Source organism: Mustelus asterias, chromosome 14 (genome assembly GCF_964213995.1).
Source record: "Mustelus asterias chromosome 14, sMusAst1.hap1.1, whole genome shotgun sequence".
NCBI lineage: Eukaryota > Metazoa > Chordata > Chondrichthyes > Carcharhiniformes > Triakidae > Mustelus > Mustelus asterias.
The window spans coordinates 31888940-31912549 of NC_135814.1; the positions used below are offsets into that span (position 1 = coordinate 31888940).

The 23610-nt window shown below is 40.7% G+C and overlaps 1 protein-coding gene across 43 annotated transcripts in view; it reads right to left on the reverse strand.

Annotated features, from left to right (window-relative positions):
* Nucleotides 1-12726: 12726 nt before the first annotated feature.
* Nucleotides 12727-23610, reverse strand: part of r3hdm1 (R3H domain containing 1) — a 132105-nt gene continuing 121221 nt past the window's right edge. For 35 of the 43 annotated variants that reach the window (XM_078228067.1, XM_078228069.1, XM_078228098.1 and 32 more), the window contains one exon: nucleotides 12727-15844. In XM_078228067.1, the coding sequence (XP_078084193.1) occupies nucleotides 15504-15844 (341 nt within the window). In that variant the 3' untranslated portion in view covers nucleotides 12727-15503. The remainder of the gene's footprint in view (nucleotides 15845-23610) is intronic. The other 8 variants (XM_078228092.1, XM_078228091.1, XM_078228093.1 and 5 more) reach the window with 3 other exon arrangements.

The window sequence follows — 23610 nt, forward strand, 5'->3', positions numbered from 1 at the left end:
AGCTCACTGTGGAGTTTGCACGTTCTCCCTGTGTCTGCGTGGGTTTCCTCCAGGTGCTCCGGTTTCCTCCCACAGTCCAAAGATGTGCAGGTCAGGTGGATTGGTCATGTTAAATTGCCCCTTAGTGTCAGGGTTATGGCCGAATGGCCTCCTTCTGCACTGTAGGATTCTATGATAACTCAAATTTCAGAAATGTAGCAATCACTGAGAAGAAGTTCATCAAACCCCAGGAAGAGATGGAGGTTGAAATGGGCAGACTCGAAAACAGATTAAATTTAACCGAGGAAATTTTAAGATTCATTTTGGTAGGAAGAACAAGAGACGGTATAAAGTAAATTTGTTGAGACAGTAACCTACTACTTCCTTCTCTTAGGACAATCAACTTAACCTGCATTCCAAGGATGTGTTACAAAGAACAGTACAGCAGAGGAACAAGCCCTTCGGCCCTCCAAGCCCGCGCTGCTCCCTGGTCCAAACTAGATAATTCTTTTGTATCCCTCCATTCCCACTCCGTTCATGTGGCTATCTAGATAAGTCTTAAACGTTCCCAGTGTGTCCGCCTCCACCACCTTGCCCGGCAGCGCATTCCAGACCCCCACCACCCTCTGTGTAAAATACGTCCTTCTGATATCCGTGTTAAACCTCCCCCCCCTCACCTTGAACCTATGACCCCTCATGAACGTCACCACCGACCTGGGAAAAAGCTTCCCACCATTCACCCTATCTATGCCTTTCATAATTTTATGCACCTCTATTAGGTCACCCCTCATCCTCCGTCTTTCCAGTGAGAACAACCCCGTTTACCCAATCTCTCCTCATAACTAAGCCCTTCCATACCAGGCAACATCCTGGGTAAACCTCCTCTGCACTCTCTCTAAAGCCTCCACATCCTTCTGGTAGTGTGGCGACCAGAACTGGGCGCAGTATTCCAAATGCGGCCAAACCAACGTTCTATACAATTGCAACATCAGACCCCAACTTTTATACTCTATGCCCCGTCCTATAAAGGCAAGCATGCCATATGCCTTATTCACTACCTTCTCCACCTGTGACGTCACCTTCAAGGATCTGTGGACTTGCACACCCAGGTCCCTCTGCGTATCTACACCCTTTATGGTTCTGCCATTCATCGTATAGCTCCCCCCTACGTTAGTTCTACCAAAATGCATCACTTCGCATTTATCTGGATTGAACTCCATCTGCCACTTCTTTGCCCAAATTTCCAGCCTATCTATATCCTTCTGTAGCCTCTGACAATGTTCCTCACTATCTGCAAGTCCAGCCATTTTCGTGTTGTCCGCAAACTTACTGACCACCCCAGTTACACCATCTTCCAGATCGTTTATATAAATCACAAACAGCAGAGGCCCCAATACAGAGCCCTGCGGAACACCACTAGTCACAGGCATCCAGCCAGAAAAAGACTCACTACCACCCTCTGTCTTCTGTGACCAAGCCAGTTCTCCATCCATCTAGCCACCTCCCCCTTTATCCCATGAGACCCAACCTTTTGCACCAACCTACCATGAGGGACTTTGTCAAACGCTTTACTAAAGTCCATATAGACGACATCCACGGCCATTCTTTCATCAATCATTCTAGTCACTTCTTCAAAAAACACCACCAGGTTAGTGAGGCATGACCTCCCTCTCACAAAACCATGTTATCGTTAATGAGTTTATTCCTTTCTAAATGCGCATACATCCTATCTCTAAGAATCCTCTCCAACAACTTCCCCACCACGGACGTCAAGCTCACCGGCCTATAATTTCCCGGGTTATCCTTCCTACCCTTCTTAAATAACGGGACCACATTAGCTATCCTCCAATCCTTTGGGACCTCACCTGTGAGAAGTTTAACAACACCAGCTCGGCACAACATCGTGGGCCGAAGGGCCTGTTCTGTGCTGTACTGTTCTATGTTCTATGTACCAGGTTAAAGTCCAACAGGTTTATTTGGTAGCAAAAGCCACACAAGCTTTCGGAGCTCCAAGCCCCTTCTTCAGGTGAGTGGGAATTCTGTTCACAAACAGGGTATATAAAGACTCCACTTGGAGCCGGCAGTTTGCGGTGTCGATGGTAGTCATGATGTGGAGATACTGGCGTTGGACTGGGGTAAACACAGTAAGAAGTTTAACAGAATTGTGAACAGAATTCCCACTCACCTGAAGAAGGGGCTTGGAGCTCCGAAAGCTTGTGTGGCTTTTGCTACCAAATAAACCTGTTGGACTTTAACCTGGTGTTGTTAAACTTCTTACTGTGTTTACCCCAGTCCAACGCCGGCATCTCCACATCATGACCTCACCTGTGTCCAGTGACGAGACAAAGATTTGCGTCAGAGGCCCAGTGATTTCACCTCTCGTCTCCCTGAGCAGCCTTGGATAGATTCCATCAGGCCCTGGGGATTTGTCAGTCTTTATATTCCCTAAAAAACCTAACACTTCCTTGTAATGGAGATTTTCTCAACACACTCCTCCGAGACACTCCCAGTCAACACATCCCTCTCCTTTGTGAATACCGACGCAAAGTATTCATTTAGGATCTCCCCTACTTCTTTGGGCTCTAAGCATAATTCCCCACTTTTGTCCCTGAGAGGTCCGATTTTTTCCCTTTTGTTCCTAACATATGAATAAAATGCCTTGGGATTCTCCTTAATCCTGTCTGCCAAGGACATTTCGTGACCCCTTTTTGCCCTTCTAATTCCTCGTTTGAGTTCTTTCCTACTTTCTTTGTACTCCTCCAGAGCTCCCTCCGTTTTTAGCTGTCTGGACCTAACGTACGCCTCTCTTCTTTTTGACCAATCCCTCAATTTCCCTGGTTATCCACAGTTCTCGAATCCTACTCTTCCTATCCTTTTTTACAGCCTATGCTAAATTGCCCTTTAGCATCAGGGAGATTAGCACAAATATATGCAGGTACATGGATAGGGCCTGGGTGGAATTGTTGTTGGTGCAGGCTCTACAGGCAGAATGGCCTCCTTCTGCACTGTAGGGATTCTTTGAAATGGTACATGTTTAAAGGAGGTGTACAAATAGAGACTTGAGCGTGAATACACAACAGTCTTTGAAGTCGAGAAGCCTATTAAACAGATTCATTTATGATAGCCAAAAAAAGAGGCCTAGAGTTCAAAAGGAAGTAAGTTTTGCTATACTTTTGCAAAAGATTGGTTTAGGTCCAACTTGAATATTGTAGCTATTTCGGGCACACTTTTGAAATGATAACCAAGGGCTTAGCGAAGATACAGAGGAGATCTATTCGAATGGCACCATGGATGAACGACTTCAGTTATGTGGAGAGAAGAGAGAAGATTGTTCTCCTTAGAGCAGAGGTTAATGGAACTATGCCTCTGTTAGGAAAGCAGAAGATCCTCCAAGCCATTTTAACAGTCTTTTTCACTTGACCGACTACCTTCAAAGACATAGAAAGGAATGGAAATACAAGAAATAGAAGCAAGAGTTTTGACCCTTTGAACCTTCTTTCACTATTCATTCAGACCATGGCTGATCTTCTACCTCCACTTTCCCACTGCATCCCCATATGCCCTAATAGCCAGAAATGTATCTATATCTCCATTGAATATGCTCAACAACTGAGCATTTATAGCTCCCTGGGCTACAGAATCCCAAAGATTTGCAAACCTTTGAAGAAATCCCTTACTTCAGTTCTAAATTGCGAATTGTTTATGCCGAGGCTGTGTTCTAGTTTCCATAGCCCAAATTCTATATTTTTCACAATTAAATCACCTCTCAATCCTCTAAATTCTGGAGAATGCAAGCCTAATCTACTAATTCCTCTGCTTAGGACAATACTCTCAACCCAGTCAGGTGAACATTCGTTGTATTTCCTGTAAGACAAGTACATCCTTTAGGTAAGGAAGCAAAAACTCCAGGTATGACCATACCAAGTCCTTACATAATAGTAGGATTTATTTATGCTTATACTCAAATTCTTTTATAATAAAAGGTCAACCTAAAATTTGCCTTAATTGCTTGCTTTACATGCATGTTAACTTTATGATTTATATACAAAGGCACCCAGATCCATCTGAATACCAATGGCTCCCAGTATCTCAGTAAGAAGTCTCACAACACCAGGTTAAAGTCCAACAGGTTTATTTGGTAGCAAATACCATGATGGTATTTGCTACCAAATAAACCTGTTGGACTTTAACCTGGTGTTGTTAAACTTCTTACTGTGTTTACCCCAGTCCAACGCCGGCATCTCCACATCATGACTCCCAGTATCTCACCATTTAAAAAGTTTTTTTCATTATTTCTGCAAAAGTGAATGATTTCACACTTACCAAAATTTTATTCCATCTGCAAAAAAAATAAACAAAAAAGAGTAGATGTACCTGGAAATGAGCTGTCCACTTGGGGAAGCTTTAACACAGAACCACATATACGCTGAATCATAGAATCTTAAAGCACAGAAGGAGACCATCAACCTGTGCTGGCTCTTGAAATAACTATCTAATTAAGATCCACACCCCAGGCTTTTCCCCATAACCCTGAAAAAAATTGCCCCTTTCAAATACACGTTAAATTGTCTTTTGAAATTTCCCATCTATAACAGTCCCAACATCCCTCCCAGTTGTGTTCCAGACATGGGCAATCCAATGCATAAAGATATTCCGTCTCATTTTCACTTGTTATTTTATCACTGATTTTAAATCTCTGACAAGTTACCAGCCCAGTTGCCCGAGAAAGTAATTTCCTTCGACCTCCCGTCAAAATTATTTTTTTCCAAGTGTACATACAGGATACATTAGCATTATCAGTTCTCTATATTACTGTCAAATAACGATTTGCTTTTAACAAGTCTGTGCTGGCTGCTCCTTATTAACCTATGTTTCTCCAGGTGAGAATGAATTATGATAATGGTCTCTGGTAGTTACCGCAGCACTAATGCTAAACTGCCTAGTGCTTTATCCTCCTTTATTTAAAAAATGCATTTGCAATCCTTCATTCTTCTGGCAAATCTTCAATAATCAAGGAGGAGTAAAGATTACGGTCAATGCATAACTTGCATCCATCCTACCTTCTCTCAACTATCTTCGATGTGCCTCACCTGGACCAGGTGATCTATGACTAAGCAGCGGAAGCAACATGCTGCAGGTAGAGCAATGCAATCCCACAAACAAATCAACAAAAATGCACAAGTTTGCAAAAAGCTCTCAACTATATAGTTAAAAAATACTCCTTACATAGAGATTGACTTCTTACATAGGCCCAAATAACACACAACAGATGGTGAAACACACAAAACAGCTATATTATTCTCCATCTAATGTTTTAGTGGACAAAATTAATGTTACCAGATTGAACTTATTTCAATGGCCATGTACCCATATACATTGCTATGTTCCATTCTCTTCCAATTTTGAGCCAAGTGTACTTTACTCTTGCCATTCTAAATCTGCTCATTTAAATGTCAGAAAATTGAACTTCAGTCTGAGGTGATTTTTGTAACAATTTGTCATCACTTCAAATAAAAGGACAGCTAATTAAGACTTGATTCTTGGTTATGTTGTAGGGAAAAATCCCTGACCAGCACAGAATAGAAGCCGAGTCGCAAATCAAGGTTCAAAGCGTGTCTTTATTGTACAATTTACTAGGATCCTAGGGAGACCCCCGTAGCCAGCTCAGAAACAGTGGCTTGGCCACGTTGATCTCAATTGGATTACATCAGCCCTGGATCTTTATAGGGCTCCAAATTTGAGCGGGAACATTTGATTATGCATCTTTTTACAATATGTATAAAGTGGTCTGTCAGGTCAGGAAGTTCTCTGGGAGGCTTGTCAATTTGCATTTGTATGGTGTGTGTTCGTGTTAATGGGATTACTTGGTCCTGCCCCGGTGTCTAAATGCGTTTCCCATTATCATCTTTATGTGTCCCCTTATTTGAATTTGATCCTATTGTCCCGTGTCTGTGTTTCCTGCTTGTGAGATTGAGTGTTAATGTTATCCTGTCTTGTTGGATGTCTGGAGTACTTCATTCTAACCTTTTATTCTTATATCTTGGTTTATCAGATTTTTATGTCTGCCTTGGCCGAATTAGTAATGTTTCAGTGATAGCTTGGTTTTGATAACCCACTCTGTGTCTCGTTTCATAGGGATCTTGATCGTCCTTGACCAGTTTAAAATGCAGCTACAGGCTGTTGCTAGGCAGATTAGGGATCTCCCGCAGTTTCTGAAATTCGTGAGTCTCTCAGCTGTGCAGGGGGGGACCCGATCGAATATCCATCCGGGGGTGCCCCTCTGCATTGTTGGCCCGTTATGAGTGGTGCCAATTAGTCCAATATGTAAATATGTTTGACGATGTAAAATATGGTTTTCTGTAAGATTTTCTCCTTCAGTCCCTCCTCTCGTCCAGGGGGTGCCATTCATGGCTGACCCCCCATGGACGACCTTCAGAGGAACAGTGATTTGTACAGCTGTTGTCCTTGTCGTTGCTCCTCTTCTTCTGTATCGTTGTTAAGTTCTTGCATCTGGATACTGGCAGTGGGTAGCATTCTTGATGTAATATTTGCACATATCACTTTAATACAGGTTAGGCCAAGGCAGACTGTGAACAGGATGGCTACTACTAGGATTAATCCCTTCATAATATATGCTCCCCAAACGGTGTTAAACAGCCATCCTAACCACCCATCAGTCCCTGTTAACCCCTGTTTAAAGTTATCCAATTGCTTTTGTATCCCGGACATGGCTGCTGTTATGTTTAGTGTCTCGTCGTGTACGTATGTGATGCATTTGTCCTTGATGATGGTGCATACCCCCCCTTGTCTGGCTAGCTGATAGTCCACCGCATATCTTGTTTGTTGTGTGTATAGTCTGAGTTCTGCGAGTTCTTGGTCAATTGCGCCTAATGCTTGTAGGGTGTTGTTTCCTAAAATGGTCAGTCCACATATGAAGAAGTTCCTATTACTGGCACTGATCACCCCTGCGGCGCCTCCCAGGGATAGTGTCCCCAGAAATCCATATCCTAAAGAAGACCCTAGTGTGACAGGGGCCTGCCAGTCGGAGCAAAATTCTGCGCTGATGGCCCTGGTCACTATGCGTTTCTGGACATGCCCCTCACTTGGGCATGGAACCGTGAGAGGTCTGATTGTCCCTACGGAAAAGAACCTTGGAGGCCTGTCTGTGGCCGTCATATATACATTTTTAAATAAAAACACGTACCCGTCTTTAACCCGATAACATGCATTACCCCGGGGTCGTTTGACCGCATGGCCCCATCTTGTGGAACCTTCCCTCCCCCTGGACTGTCCACTTGATTGTACCTCTTGGTGAGAATCAAATGGATATGTCCCTGAGGCTGAGCTGACGTGGGTGCTGTTGCACTTGCCACACATAAGCTGCCTACCCGCGGTGACTGCAATGCATTTCTGTTGCTTGCAGTCACAGGTGAAGTGTCCTTCCCGGACCCGGCACTCCTGGAGAGCACAATGTGCCTCAGCGCACGAATCATTTTTAGGGACAAAGGCATGCACGCACCCCCATCCCTCTTCCTTAAAACATTGTGGGTAGTTCCCAAGTGTCTCCTCCGGTTGGGGTCCCGTCCCCCTTAGAATTCCCGGCTCAGTGAGCTCTACACACCTTCCTTGTATCCCTTGCTTAAAGTACCCAATATGTTCTTTGCAGGGTGCCCCCGATGTGTCAATAGTGAATAACTCTTGTGGGAGCCACCCTGGTGTTGCGATGAATAGGGAGTTTACTGATCGCGCTGAGGGGTAACAAGCGGTCCTATTCCCATAGATCTGGATGTGTGTTTTCAGGAATAGGTTTCCTTCCATGATTGGTGGTTCTGCTCCCCTAACCCCCATATGTTGGAGTGTATTTACAATGGTCAGGGTTATTATCAGATATGTCCCTGTTCCCATATCGCTCTTTTTTTTTTTCTCTTCAACAGTATTTTACAATTACAGTATATACAGAAAATAAACAGGCAATTAAATTAAAAGTAGTTGGTTCCGACGTCTTGATAGTAGATCTGGTCCTGGTTCCTGTGGAAGTTGAATGAGCAAAACGGTATTTTTTAGTTCATTTGTCCTCATATAGTTTCAATTGGGTCCAGTGTTTCCAGACCCCTTGTCCCCTTATATCTATACAGGCACAGGTATCTCCGCTAATAATGACCTCGTAAGGTCCGTGCCATCTTGGGGCAAATCCTGGTTTTGCAGGAAGCACTTTTGTTAATACCCGGCTCCCGGCCTTTGGGACTTCTGGTAATATTTCTGAGTCCCCCTCTGCGTCGACCTGTGCCTGATTAGAAATTACGGACCGGCGCATCCCCTTCAATTGGGTGCTAAGGTCTCGGATGTATTGTCGGATCCTATCTTTTATCGGACCCACATCTGTCCAGCCTGTAATAATGTTTTCGGGTAAGTGCATTGCTCGCCCGGTCATCAGCTCGTATGGAGTCAAGCCGGTAGTTCGATTTGTGGTCGCCCTAAGCCTCATCAGAACTGCAGGTAGGACTTCTGTCCAATTTCTACCTGAGGATTGCATTGCTTTTGCCATTGTTATTTTTAGAGTCCGATTCATCCTCTCCACCATCCCGGAACTTTGTGGGTGATAGGGGATGTGAAATTTTGTTTTATTCCTAATAGTTGGCAAATGTTTTTCAGAACCTTTCCTGTGAAATGTGTTCCCTGGTCCGAATCAACTTGGAATTGGCATCCCCCATCCATAGCAAGCTTAGTGTGAATTAAATAACACTTTGTACTGGCCTTTTTTGGCTGCAATTGGACATCCATTCATTTGTCTGTAATCTTATCAAAAGACATCGCTTTCCCCATTAAAATCACATGCCATACAGCTCCGATCTTTATATGATGTACTCTTACACCATCTCTAATTTGATCATTTGTTTGCGTGCAAGTGCCGCACCACAGTACTTCACAAAATAATTATGTCTTTATCAATATTCAATATAGTATATGAATACATCATACAAAGTTGGTTAAGGCTTTTCAGGATTTGATGTTATTCTTGTGTCTATATGGCAGTGCTATACTGTATAATAAAAATAATCAAGCGGCAGTTGTATCATACCACTTTACACATCGTACCCGTGATATCCAAACCCTTTTAATTTAAGCCGTTTCTTTTTTTAAACTGAGCTCCAGATCGAAACCCCCGCACTCTAGGAAAAGTAACAGGCGCCGAATCAAAATCAAAGCAGGTACAATACATACCAGTTATTTGATTAGGAACATTTTGGTTTCTTAACTGGCTAGGTTTTAAGCTTTGCAGTGCTTTTATATTTGGCAAACCTTGAACCTTGATGGCTCATGAAATTCCGACGGCAGTACATAATTTTAACTAGTTCAGAATACTAAACTATCTGACGTTCGCAAATCGCGATATTCTGCGATTAATACTGTATTTCACTGACTTGATACACTTTAAACTGATTCATAGACCTCAGTCTTTTGTTCCTGCTTTTCTACCTTTCCACAAAATAACTTATTTTCTTCTCTTAACTCCTCAACTAACTCTTATAATTTCTACTTCAAGACAAAGGAAAGAGCACATGCTTCCTTCCAAGGTTTAAATCCTTTCTTAACATTAAAACAAACAACAACAAAGCATCCACGCAACCACTTTGTTTAAACACACACAGACACACACATGGAAGCTTCCAAAAGTCATTCCACAGTACATCCTTTTTCATTCAAACTTATCATTTCAGACTGGGATGAGTGTAAAACATTCAAAGAGAATACTGAACATTGATTAAGACAATCGCTTTTATTCTTCTTTCTTCCAAACTGTAATTGACTCAAAGCAGAAGTAAATTCAAGAAATCCTATCACTTGAATCTTTACAGTTTTAACACTCTCCCAGCCCCCCTGAGGCTAAACCAAGGTGCAATGTACTGCACCTACTGCCTGTAGCAAACATTCCACAGGAACAAAGAGCTCCCTGCTCTCAATCTAATTACTACAACAACCACCTACATTCGACAAGCTACCAGATCTCACAAACACACTGAAATACAAAAACTAAGATCTCTCCTATCCATCTGCTGCCTTTCCCCTGGCGTAAAAGGCTTATAGGTTGCCTTTGGTTGTGCTAACGTCCCTCCTCTCGTGACTGGCGCTAGATTATAATTGTCTATGTTTTCTTTTGATGCTGGAGTGGCTGTATGTTTCTGCACTGACTCGTATGGGCGCCGAGGGTCCGTTTCCTCTGATCTCTGCGTTATCTCCGCAGTGTGGTTTCTGTATTCTAATTCCCTCACTCTCTCCTGTAATACTTTAATTTGCTCTGTCTCTTTGTGTCTCTCCTCCATAGAGGCATTTACTTCCTCAATTAGTCCAGCTAACTGGGTCACTAATATTACTCCCATTACTTTTGTTTTGTCCCGTTTAACTCCGTCTACCCACTTTCTTTGATCTTCTAAAGTTTGTGATGCGTTCCACCCATTCCGTTTCATCTTTGCAACAATCGCTTCTCTGGCTAACAGATACTTCAAAATGAGAGCTACTGCAGTTTCTCCCTTAACAACGTGGTCTGCCATTTTTCTGTCTAGCAGTCCTGCAACCCCCGTATGCTGGCTGCTACAGTAAAAGTGCCTCAACTCTCTCCCTTATCTCCTGTCACTGATACTGCCCCAGCACCGTCTGTATTGCTGTAGGTTCTCGTAGTGAGGTTCCAGTGGGTCTCTTTCCCCTGGGCTCCCCCAACTATTCCTGACACCTCACGCTTGGACTATTTTGTGTTGTCTTATTGGGATGTGTGCTGGTTGTTTAGTGGGTTTGTCCGCCCCTGTTCCCAGCCCCTCTAAGTACAACGCCTCCCGCTCGGCCACCACCCCCACTAGCAGGGTTGATCCGTTACCCCCCAAAACCGGGTATCCTGCTATGGGCTGTGGTGTTCCCTACAGACGAACAAGGTTATCAAACTCCGCCCGGGTCCCTAATGGATCCTCCGTCGTCGTGTCTCTTGGTCAGGATGGATCGGGTCCACTTTTCCTCAACACTTACACACCTGTACTCTGTTATCAAAGCCCCTGTTATAGTTAGTAACTGTATCGACTCTGAGGTTGTTCGTCCCTTCAGAGTCAGTGTTGTTACCCGATTTACACTGTCCGTGCCTTGCACCCTGAGTGCCTGTCCCTCTTAGCGCCCGCTTCAAAACCCAACCTTAGCGTGGGAGATTTCTCCTCTTAACGTCCAGTTTAGGGTAGGGCACCTTGAGTCAAGCACTCCCTTGTCCTATTGCCTTGGCACAGACAGCGGTTTCATTTACAATCCTGGGTTAGTTACACCAATTAGTTCTGCATGCGGTACTTATCTTTATATTAGTCTTAATTCTTTGTTATCAAATAGCCCAAAACCTGTTATCTTTACCTTTGGTCCTTTACTCCTATTAAAGTTAACAGTTACTTACCTTCTTCCACGCGGTTGTTCTGACCTGTACCTCTTTAGTGCGGACTTCTGTTTCAATTTAAAACTTAGGCAAGATTATACAGTTCTACAAGACAACAATACTCAAAACAGACAAACCCTAACCCTTAAAGGTACCTCACTTTGAACGGAGACCTGCACTCGCCTCTGACTGCTCTGGATTTGTATCAGATTCGTTTAAATTTGATCCCGACTTTCAAACTGTGGCCATCAGTCAGAAGTCAGATATCAAATCCTGCCGTGACTACGCCATTTTGTTGTAGGGAAAAATCCCTGACCAGCACAGAATAGAAGCCGAGTCGCAAATCAAGGTTCAAAGCGTGTCTTTATTGTACAATTTACTAGGATCCTAGGGAGACCCCCGTAGCCAGCTCAGAAACAGTGGCTTGGCCACGTTGATCTCAATTGGATTACATCAGCCCTGGATCTTTATAGGGCTCCAAATTTGAGCGGGAACATTTGATTATGCATCTTTTTACAATATGTATAAAGTGGTCTGTCAGGTCAGGAAGTTCTCTGGGAGGCTTGTCAATTTGCATTTGTATGGTGTGTGTTCGTGTTAATGGGATTACTTGGTCCTGCCCCGGTGTCTAAATGCGTTTCCCATTATCATCTTTATGTGTCCCCTTATTTGAATTTGATCCTATTGTCCCGTGTCTGTGTTTCCTGCTTGTGAGATTGAGTGTTAATGTTATCCTGTCTTGTTGGATGTCTGGAGTACTTCATTCTAACCTTTTATTCTTATATCTTGGTTTATCAGATTTTTATGTCTGCCTTGGCCGAATTAGTAATGTTTCAGTGATAGCTTGGTTTTGATAACCCACTCTGTGTCTCGTTTCATAGGGATCTTGATCGTCCTTGACCAGTTTAAAATGCAGCTACAGGCTGTTGCTAGGCAGATTAGGGATCTCCCGCAGTTTCTGAAATTCGTGAGTCTCTCAGCTGTGCAGGGGGGGACCCGATCGAATATCCATCCGGGGGTGCCCCTCTGCATTGTTGGCCCGTTATGAGTGGTGCCAATTAGTCCAATATGTAAATATGTTTGACGATGTAAAATATGGTTTTCTGTAAGATTTTCTCCTTCAGTTATACTTGGTAAACGTTCTCCCATTGCACTTTCTTGGACATTATCAGATTTGTTCTTGTAGTTTATATAGGGGACTTCTCTAGCCTTACGATAACAAGTCAAGAAAGAATATGGCCAAATGACCTTTGTCTTTCAGGAACTGAGTAGCATGCTGTGCATTGCTGATATTTTCCCATTTCACAGTTCACAGTCAAAACATGAAAAACATGACAAATCTTTTTACAAGGGAAACCCTTGCAATTTTTTCCATTGAATTCTTTATTAAAGTATTTGAAAGGTAATAAAACAATCCAGTGCTAAAAGCTAGCTTCTCTTAAAATACTGCTCTTTGTTCTGAATACCAGCAGAGAATTCTATTAATGAGCTACTGACATTGTTCATTAATGGTTTGAACTCCCCTTTAAATTATAATTCAATGTGTATGCCACATTTATTCTGCAGAGAAGGGCAAACCATGATACCCATGCTGAAAGCGAAGCACAGTCACCTTATCCGTGACCAACATATCAACAGTTTGTGAGCAGTGAATGATTAATAGGCAGTGACTGCAGTAAAGGATTCATAAAATTATATAAATTCAAGAGCAAAGCCTAATCTAATATCAACAAAACCCTGAGATAAAATTATAAAATCATCTGTGTTTCTTTTACAATGTATACCGCTTAGCAAAATTTACTCTCTAAATTTACAGAGCAAATTTTGACGTCAAGTGTCATGGTGCATGCAAGTAGCCAGTGACTTCATAGTTGATGCATGAAAATCTTAATCCAGAAGCAAAGCGCGTTCTGTAAGGCAGATTTAAAACAAATTTTAAAAAAACACATTAGCAGGGCATTCAACTGACACTGTTGAACTTTTCTATCCTTGCCTTATATTTTTAATTTTAATTATTTTGTTGAATAGTTTAAAATCTTCAACATGTTGGTAAATGACTGCACCAAAGGTATAGTGAACACACTGCTCATGGCAAGATAGCCGTATAGTGAATGAATGGAACAATGGTGCGTTATCACTGGTCTTCCTCAAGCAACTGTGTTCAATGTAGTCAAATTGTCATTCTCTTCCAGTCTTTCTCCTGTCATCTGTGGCACATGCTACACTTAATTCAACTCAGTTTTATCCCAACACAGCTGGCATAGCATCTCCTTATGTCCTACATGGTTGCCTCAGGATACAACAGTTCCAACCTTCGTCCTTCACTTCTAGACTACAAGTCACCTCATTTAACTCCAATCAAACCCTTCAAATCATACCCTCAATTCTATCCCTCCCTACTGAATTTATGCAGTTCTAGTGATCCGATTAATCCCAAACTGAACTTCAAACTCCAAATCTTACCGCAAAAGGCTAAGCTTTCATCTCTGCCACAGAGCCTGCCTCCACCTTTATCTCACCATCCCAAACCATCGTTTTGCTGATGAAACCCACATTCAAGATGTAATCCCCTCAAAACTTGACTTTTCCAATGGTGTCCTCACATGGTCTCCCAATCTTCATTCTGCATGAATTATAATTTGTCCTAAACTTAGCATACAAATCAGCAAAAACTGATTCAACAATGCTATCCTTTGGAGCAGAGTTTCACTAAATGGGAGTTTGGGTTTGTTAGAATGTTGATAACACCACAGTGCAATTATTTGTCCCATGATCTCTGCTAGCAAGTTTATAATCCTTAAGTGTTTGCACACAAGTACCTATTCCTTATCACATCTATCCTCGCCAACCAACAGTGTTAACAGATAAGAATTAAGTGCATTGTGTTGAAAGTGGCACTGAAACCACACCATATGCAAAGTTGCTAATATTCTGAGATCAGGCCAGATTGCCAGCTTTTCAATGTACTCTAAAATAGAAAAAAAAATGGTCCCTTCCGAACAAGTACTTTTATATAACTTAAAGCAAAAGGATAAATTATATTTACAAATTTCAGTTCAGTAAGCAAAGTTGGCAACTTAATTGAAATACTGAACCTACAGATATTTGAGTCACTTAGCAGCCAAGTAGTTGAGGTCACCGGTCAGCACCCAAAAAAGATAATTAAGTGTGCATGACCCAAATAAGGTACAAAGAGTATTTTTATATATTTGTAAACATTTATTTTTTTTTCCTTGAACTGAAAAAGGGGGGAAAAAAACTTGCATCAGCACACATTGTACAGCCTGGCAGGATTTACACACAACCAAAAAGAAATGATAGGTTTGTATGTCAATAATGTAACAATTATATTGATGTCCAGTGATCCTAATATTGGGTGAACTTAAAACACAAACTTTCTAACAAATGTCCAGCATTTAAGAAGTAACACAAAAACATTGCAATTTGGGGCTTCAAAACAACAAAAAAAATGTCCACACAAATAAATTTATGAGCCCAATTATTGAGTCTGAAGTTGACCTAGAATAGGGATTGCGGACTAATTTTCAAACTCATTGTATCCAAAGTGTCAAAACTGCAAAATCTTCAGGCTGCATCTAAAGGCATTATTTTCACACATTCTTCTTTGTAGATCACTAGTGACCAGCCAAGAAAGATAATGAAACACTTCTTTCCCACTACTTTGGGCTTCTCCAAATTAGTTTATTTGATTTTTTTTTCAAGCAAATTCGTATTTTTGCTGGTTGTGCTGGGTAAAAACCTGTTAAGGCGAGTAATTATTGGCTGATGGCATCGACATGAGAGTTGCTGTACAATGGAGCTCTGGATTGGATACAAGATTCACAAATATAAAACAAAAAGGCTATAAAATTTGTACTGTGGTTCTACAGCATTCTCCATATAAAGACGCTGCTTTGTGATATGCTCAGATACTTTGCTGTGACAACGGTGAACATAAATTAGGAAACTCATCGCCTTTTTTGCTGGATCACTGGTTTTCTTCAATTGTTAGATCATAAAACACCAACGTTCCAGGAGTCTATATGTCAACAGAAACCATTATACAAGCCCAATCGAGGAGGGAAAAACAGTGGAAGAGACTGCAAGTCCAGTGCAGCATTTACTACTGAGAACTAGCCCGTTCCATAATGTGAAAATCGTAGTGCTTCTTGCTTGTTCTCAGTTTGAATTTGCTGGAGTTATTTTGTTTCAACAATGCATTCTGAGCAGCTGGTTTTGAAGGAAATATCGCTATGATTGTGTACATGGACGCCAAGTCACTGGAAGGTTTTGAGTGTTCTGTGTTTGCGTTACTATCGCCACTACCACCACCACAATGTGGCTGAGTGTCTCGCAGCCACCGAATCTTGGCACCAGCTTTAAAGAGTTCACTTAAAAGTTTATCAGCTTCTGTACGACTAATTCCCTCTGGCAAGTCAGTCACCTCCAGGACTCTGCTGACAACTGGAAGACAGAGAGAAGACAAGTAATTTATACAACTAGAAAACTAGCAACAGCACAACAGTTTTACAATATATTTGTTAAAACTTCACTTTTCGTGTACGAGGTAATGTAACAGAGGTGACTGCAACAAGCACAGATGCCAACAACTTTCAATCCTGCTGAGAGCACAAGATTTGCAGGAATTGTGTTGGAGTTTAGCCACATCCTAATGCATGCTCTCGCTGCTTAGGCATACCATATAATGGTTAAATCTGAATCTGAATATCTGCACACGTTGCATCTTTTTTAAAAATGAGGGGGAAACAAATACAAAATATGTAACAAATGAATCATTCACCAGTAAATCCTGCCAAAAGAATCAACAATGCAACAGCATGGCCACCAGGATTATAGTGAAGTATATGTGATACTTCATTGCTGCCTCGACTTTCTCAGAAGACGAAGGAAATTTGGCATGTCTACTGTGACTCTCACCAACCTTTACAGAGGCACCATAGAAAATATCCTTTATGGTTGTATAACAGCTTGGTATGGCTCCTGCTCTGTACAAGACTGCAAGAAACTATAAATGGTCGTGAACAAAGCCCAGTCCATCACTCAAACCAGCCTCCCACCCACTGACAAGGTCTACACTTCCCATTGCCTCGGAAAAGCAGCCAGCATGATTAAGGGCCCAACGCACCCGGGGCATACGCTCTTTCACCTTCTTCCGTCGGGAAAAAGACACAAAAGTCTGAGGACACGTACTAACTGACTCAAGAACAACTTCTTCCCTGCTGTCAGACTTTTGAATGAACCTACCTCGCATTAAGTTGATCTTTCTCCACACCCTAGCTATGACTGTAACACTACATTCTGCATTCTCTTCTTTCCTTCCCTATGTATGGTATGTTTTGTCTGTATAGCATGCAAGAAACAATACTTTTCACTGTATACTAATACGTGACAATAATAAATCAAATCAAATTCAAGTTGTTGGTATTATTGCAGTTTTGATATACTGAGAGAGAATTTAACATTGTATCCACAAAAACTATGACAAACACCGAGTTAAGTTTTTTGAAGGATATCAAGTAAAAACTTTATTTGTACCTAGAAAATTTATGAAGCTAGGATGAAGTACTGGGGATTGCAATCTGCAACACGTAATGAAAAGAATGGAAGTAATTTGTGTTGATGAATTAAAAAGGATCGCGCAGAAGTATACTGTTACATTATTCATGTTTAGACTTAAATGAAATTATTCCCACAAAGTAATGCTGCTAGGTAAAGTCAGTGAGAACACAAATTATAAATAGGATACCAAGATAATATGAATAATTCCTGGGTAACACGGGGGTAAATTTTCTGCTGCCACCCACTGCAGGAAGCACCATGGGCAGGATGGACAATTTGACAGACCACTGAAAAGGTCTATTGACCTCAGGCGGGCGTGACCAGAAAGTCCCGCCCACAGTGTACGTTATGGTCCTAAATCACAGATTGGAAGCCTTTCAATTGTCAAATGAAAATGACTAAATCAGTTTTAAACTTCAAAAAAATCCTTCCCTCAGAAATTTTCAGCAGGAACTCAACATTAAAATCGCCAGTCCCAGATGACTATAGGCTGCTCTCCCCTTTGAGGGGAAGAGCTGAGTGGTGTTGATTTAACATGAGGGTCACCACAGGTTAGGCAAGGGGCAAGGTTGAGAAGGCGGGCCTTCATGAATAACCTCAGCCGTTACGGGAATTGAACTCACGTTGCTGGCATCGCTCCGCATCACAAGTCATGTCAGTTATTCAGCCAACTGAGTTAACCGACTACATGTGTTGTTTGAGTGAAAAAAAAGTAGGGATCAAGACAGGGTCAAATCTATACATTTACTGAAACTACAATATTCACATTGAACAGATCACAATATAATTTTTATTATTCACTGATAATAACATACACCATAGAACTCTTTGAAGAGAATATAAAAATAAAAAAGAAATGAATGGAAATAATTGTTTTTGTTATATTTTGACAGCAGCTTAATATTTAAAATCCAGTGAAAACATTTTTTGATCTCATTTGTCAGACATTCCTTTGGAGAAGCAGCAGCTGAGCAACTAAAGCTTTTTGATCCTCCAGTTAACTATAATGAAAAGAGCATGGAGTTGAACTTAGAGTGCATTTGGAGTTTCAGATAATTGGAATTATTCTGAAAATGTCTGATTACTAAACAGTACGCTGTAAAACATGTTCCAAAGCATGAAACTTGGCTGTGGAGGTAGAAACTTTTACAAGCTTGGACAGAAAGCAAGAGGACTTCAGGAAAATTCCTCGCTTTTCTTCAAATAGTGGCAAGGGATTGTTAAATATTCAGCTGAATGACTGGAACAAGCAAACACGACTAAAGTTTAAGATACATTTATGTGCAACGCAAGGAGGTTGAACCAGATTTCTGATTGGTTCCTTTGGATGATGAGACACAGCCAATAGTTTGTCTGGAATGTGTAATTTTATCCAATCTGATGTAGAATAATCTAAAGTCTCTATAATGTATAATTTGATTCAGCATGAGGCAACTTTATGAAGGTCATCTTATCTAGGATTCTGTAATTTTGACAAGTAAAAGATTTTATACACGTATGAATGGATGTTACTCTAGAGTTTTATGCCTTTTTTTTAAAAAAGGGACCAAGATCAAGGCTACAAGTCATTGCAGCATGGCAATCAACCCTTTTGGTCTTGGACATGTGGCAAGGTCATCCATCATTCACCAGTTCATCCACATGGGTGAAAAGCCCTTCCTTCTGCTGTCTGACATGTGGATAGGGCTTCAACCAGTTTAGAAACTTGCATGAGCCTCAGAATGTCCACACTGGCCTTCATGTTGTGGAACAAATTCAGGCCCGTAGAGTTATTAGAACAAAGTGGTCTCTCACAACAGTTGAAATTACTTTACATTGCCTCTCCCCACCTCCCCCAAGTTTCTGAACCCCACCCCCCACCCTAGCTGGGTTCCAAGGCTTCTTCTATCCTGCTCCCACCCCCACGCCTCTACACAACACCATATACAGCGCCCCTCCACCTCAACCCAGCCATTTTCTTCTCCCATAAACTCTCTCCAATCCCCCTCCCCGATTTCAGATTTGAAAAAGAGAAACCCTTCCTGTGGAAATTAATCCTTAAATATTTTGGTTTATTAGATTCAATTTTTGGAATTTCAATAAAGGCATTTATGGTTCTGTTTTTCAAAGCTAAGAAACTATCCTGGTGGTGATATTAAGGAATCATATTGGAGAACATCTGGAGAACAATGGAAAATATTTCCAATAGTGCTAGTTCTCAAGAGTGTTCAAAATATTTACATGCTGAAATGTTGTCTTGCTTTGTGTTCCAAGATTTAGAACCTTTTTGAGATTTGCAAACTGCAAGTTTACCAAAATGTGATTTCCTTGATGCAACTTGTATATCAGCACAAAAGTGATTTAAAAAATATTTTGTAGAACATGTGAACTAGGAGCAGCAGTAGGACATTTGGCCCATTGAGGCTGCTCCACCATTCAATACAATCAGGATTGATGTAACTGTGGTCTCAGCTCCCATCCCCACCTACCTCTGATAATCAGTAACTCCCTTGCTAGTCAAGAATCTATCTATCTCTGCCTTAAAAATATTCAATGACCCTTCCTCAATTTCTCTCTGGGGAAGAGCGTTCCAAAGATAAAAGCTGGTACAAATTGTTGAAGATCTATTTTGCTTATAGAAAATTAACAGCAAAGCTGGGGTCACCTTTAGCAAGTTCATAGCGTTACTAGCCAGATGGGGGACACACAGCCTTCCATCTGTAACTTACTAGGCATATTCCCAAAGACACCACCCTGGGGCTTATGTATAGTTGCTATTTTATCAATGTTCTACCGAGCACTCGGTGTTGATGGTTTGAGCCCTGCCTTCGCTCCAAGGCAACAATTTCCAAAAAGTGTCTTCAAACTTTACCCTTTGTAAGATAAGGGAGGGAAACACACGGATGCAAGATGTGTGTGTTATTTTATTGAGAGGTGCAGCAGGAAATGCTCTACTTAATTTTTTGCACAGCTTTGACTTATTTTTCAAAAAGTGCTTTGAAGTAACAGTTTGAGTGAAAGGATTTTTGCACAGCATTGCAAAACAGGAAAAAATAGAGTGTTTATAAACATTAAATAGAAACTCATTAAGAAAAAACACAAGATGGCTCGTCAAAGAGAAACTGGTAGTTTTCAATCCATGTTAGTCGGCATGGTCCTGTTTGTAATGCTTTTGGTTACATTTTAAGCGGTTGCAATTCTCTTGTTCTTTAGGAATTCACCGCTAACTTTCTAATTTGAGATCTGTGCAAAATTATCATTATAATTCCTTCGACTCAGTGGGAAAATATCAAGCAATAACTTTAAATAAAACAAAGTCTTGCTAAATCAAACAGATTTTACTTCTGCTGAAATCGATTCTTGTTTTATTAAAAAACCCAGTCTATGGACATCATGCAACAAATTAAGTTAGAGAAGACTATTCCTATTTTTTAAAAAATAGCTCATGTGATGAGACATAAAAAGTAGCTTCAAAGATGAAGTCTGAAGCTTTTAATTATTTAGAATAATATGCAAACTTACCTGAAACAATGAAATAAGTAAATGTAGCTAAAAGCAGCAGTTTAAATTTTCTTGACCAAAAAAAACTTCCAGATTAAGAATTTGTTTTCTTTCCAACTTTGGGATCACAGGGCAGTATTCACAAATTATGAAATATGTCATCATGCAGAATATGAAAAATAATAAAATTAATAAACTTGCTGGTAATAAATCTGAATGAAACCAGTTTTGATCGTCTATGGGGGTGGCTCAGAAATTTTCAATTTCACTTTTTAAAAATCTCAAAATGATCTTTGATCTTAATCTTGTTGTTCGCCTCTCCGAGGAAACGACGTGACTAAGAGTAAGGGGGTCAGGTTTCGTGACTGTATGGGACAGGCTTGATAGGCAAGATGGATCTTTGCCCAATCTGGGAATTAAAATATAGATGGGCTTTCCCCAGCTATGACTGATACAAAGGTAATAAAACAAAGACAAATATTCTGCCCAAATTTCAGAACATTATGGGATACTTTTATGACTGGGGTCATTATAGATAGCCTTCTAGGAGAAATATTAAAGGGTCTGAAATTACAACCTTTATTCAGTCACATGCATTCTGCTAAATAAACTCATCAGAGTGCGACTTATCAAGTGTTCATGCATTTAGCCAGTGGAAAAACTGGTGCAGTGCACTTGGAGAGATGAGTTTACTTAATTAATTCTTATGACAAGAGGAACACAATTCTACATTCCATACTATTTTATAGGTCAATAGGACTGTATTATTTACAGGAATAATCTATGTCACTGAACCCATAAGATTACGGAAAGCAAGAATCAAATTTGCAATGGCTCTATTTATAGTGAGTGGAATGTCACTTGATCTCTTAAAAGGAGGAACTTAAATGGAAGCTAAACCAATGATTATTAGGATGACAATCTGTAATCTTGGGGATGGGCAAATCTCAGGGATGAGCAACTCCTCTTACACTTCCTAAAATCAAGAAAAATAAAAATCAGAAATTGTGGCCTCCCTTATTGACTGCAACATGAGTCACTTGTGCTAACTTAACCAGAACTCTGATACTTTACCACTGATTCTGGGACTTAAACACCTCCAAGTACTCTCATCATTTTCTTTCTCTCTTTGCATGGCAAAGCATTTGGATTTTGTTTGAAAAAATATACATTTAGCTCAGAAAGACCATAAAGTGTTCTAAAACATTGTAATGCTGCTTTCTTTAAAAGCACAATTTAGTTACATGGCAATTAGGGGACAAATGCATTATATACTGATATAAGGGCACTGCATGGTGATATAAAACTATTGTCATGAGAGCACCAGCTTGATTTTTGGTCTGTGCTCACCTCTGAAATAAAAGCAAAAATACCAAGGACGCTGGAGGTCCAAAGTAAAAATAAACCCAGAGATAGAGAGACAAACTTAATGTTTTGAGTTCAATATGACTCTTCAGTTCCAAAGAAGTAATATTGAAATCAGAACATCAACTCTGCTTCTCTTTCTGCAGATGCTGCCAGAACTGCTGAGTTTTTCCAGTACTTTATCTCCAACCTCTGTGATACTCATAGACACTGTTCAGGAAAAAGGGGGAGGAGAGCGAACCGAGAGTTTTCTATCGAATGAAGAGCTAGATAGGTTGGACAGCTTTGCTCCTCAGCATATTTTTATAACTGAGCAGCAGTTTTGGCAAATGCCTTCAGTATTCTTGGACAAGGGAGGACGATAAAATGAAGCCTGCTATGATACTCTCTATGGTTGAATAGTCTGCTGACACACAGGACTGAGGCTTGCACATAATGAATGATCACTTTCACAAGGTACTGGAATGCTGCCAGCATCTAAGTGCTGGAACAATACTTGGATAAGATATTTTTACACATATGCAAGATGTTAACTTATTTTTGGTTTGAGGCTGGCTTAATCTTAAGAGTCAGGGTTCCACCAATGAATAAATTGGTCACAATTACACATAATTAAATTTATTCCATGAGATTGTTGACGGAATTTGGGAGGCAGAACTTCATTTCTGATGCCATTGCAGCAGATCCTTACAAAATATAGACCAATTAGCTTGACATCTGTGGTAGGAGGCACAGTGGATTCTTCACTCAAAAGATGTAATCGTAAAACACATAGAAAATGAAAATACAGTAGAGTATTCAGCATTGATTCCAAAAGGGGAAGTTCTGCTTTGAAGAACAGAAAGGGTAGATAACGTTAACACAGGAGATGCTATATACTTGAATTTTCAAATGGCTTTCAATAAAGTACCACAGAGTTGACTCATAACTCAAGATTGAGTCGGAGGACAGGAATTAGAATAGATACTAAGCTGACTATAAAGAAAAAGAAAAAGATGGGAAGAGGTGTTCCACAAGGACTGCTGCTGGGACGGGTATAGTTCACCAGTTACATAAATGATTTGGACTTGGGAATTGGAAGTACAGTTTTAAAATTTATGGATGACAACAAATTAGAGGCTGTAGGTAATACAAATAGTATTGTGACACATACGGGAAAACATTTAATAAAATTGCAGAATGAGCATTTTATTGGCAAATAAAATTCAATATAGCCAAGTTTGAGGTGATACATTTTGAAAGGATGAATAAATAAGGCCCTAAAAATCCATGGAAATAAGTATCCAAATAGGGAACAGGATTAGAGGGATTACTAAAGTAGTGACACAGGTCAATAAGGCCATAAGCAAAGCTAAACACCAGCCTTCATTTCTAAAGGGATAGAATTGAAAAAGAGAGAAGTTATGAAAACTTGTATAGAACCCAGGTTAGTCCACACTTGGGAGCACTGTGAACAGTTCTGGCCTCCATATCATAAAAAAGGAGACTGAAGCACAGGAGAAGGCACAAAAAGATATATTAGAATGGTACAAGAATTGTGAGGTTACACCGATCAGGAAAGACTGATCAGGCTGGGGATCCTTTCTTCAGAAAAAACACTTAAGGGGTGACCTGAAAGAGGTTAATAAGGTAAATGAGATGTCCTACTTGCAGTGGAGACTAGAACATGAGGCCATAAATATAAGATAGCCACTAATAAAACCAATCAGAAATGCAGGAGAAAAGTCATCACCATGCGAGTGGTTAGCACATGGAACTTTCTAATAGAAGTAGTAGTTGAGGCATCTAGCATATATGCACTGTCA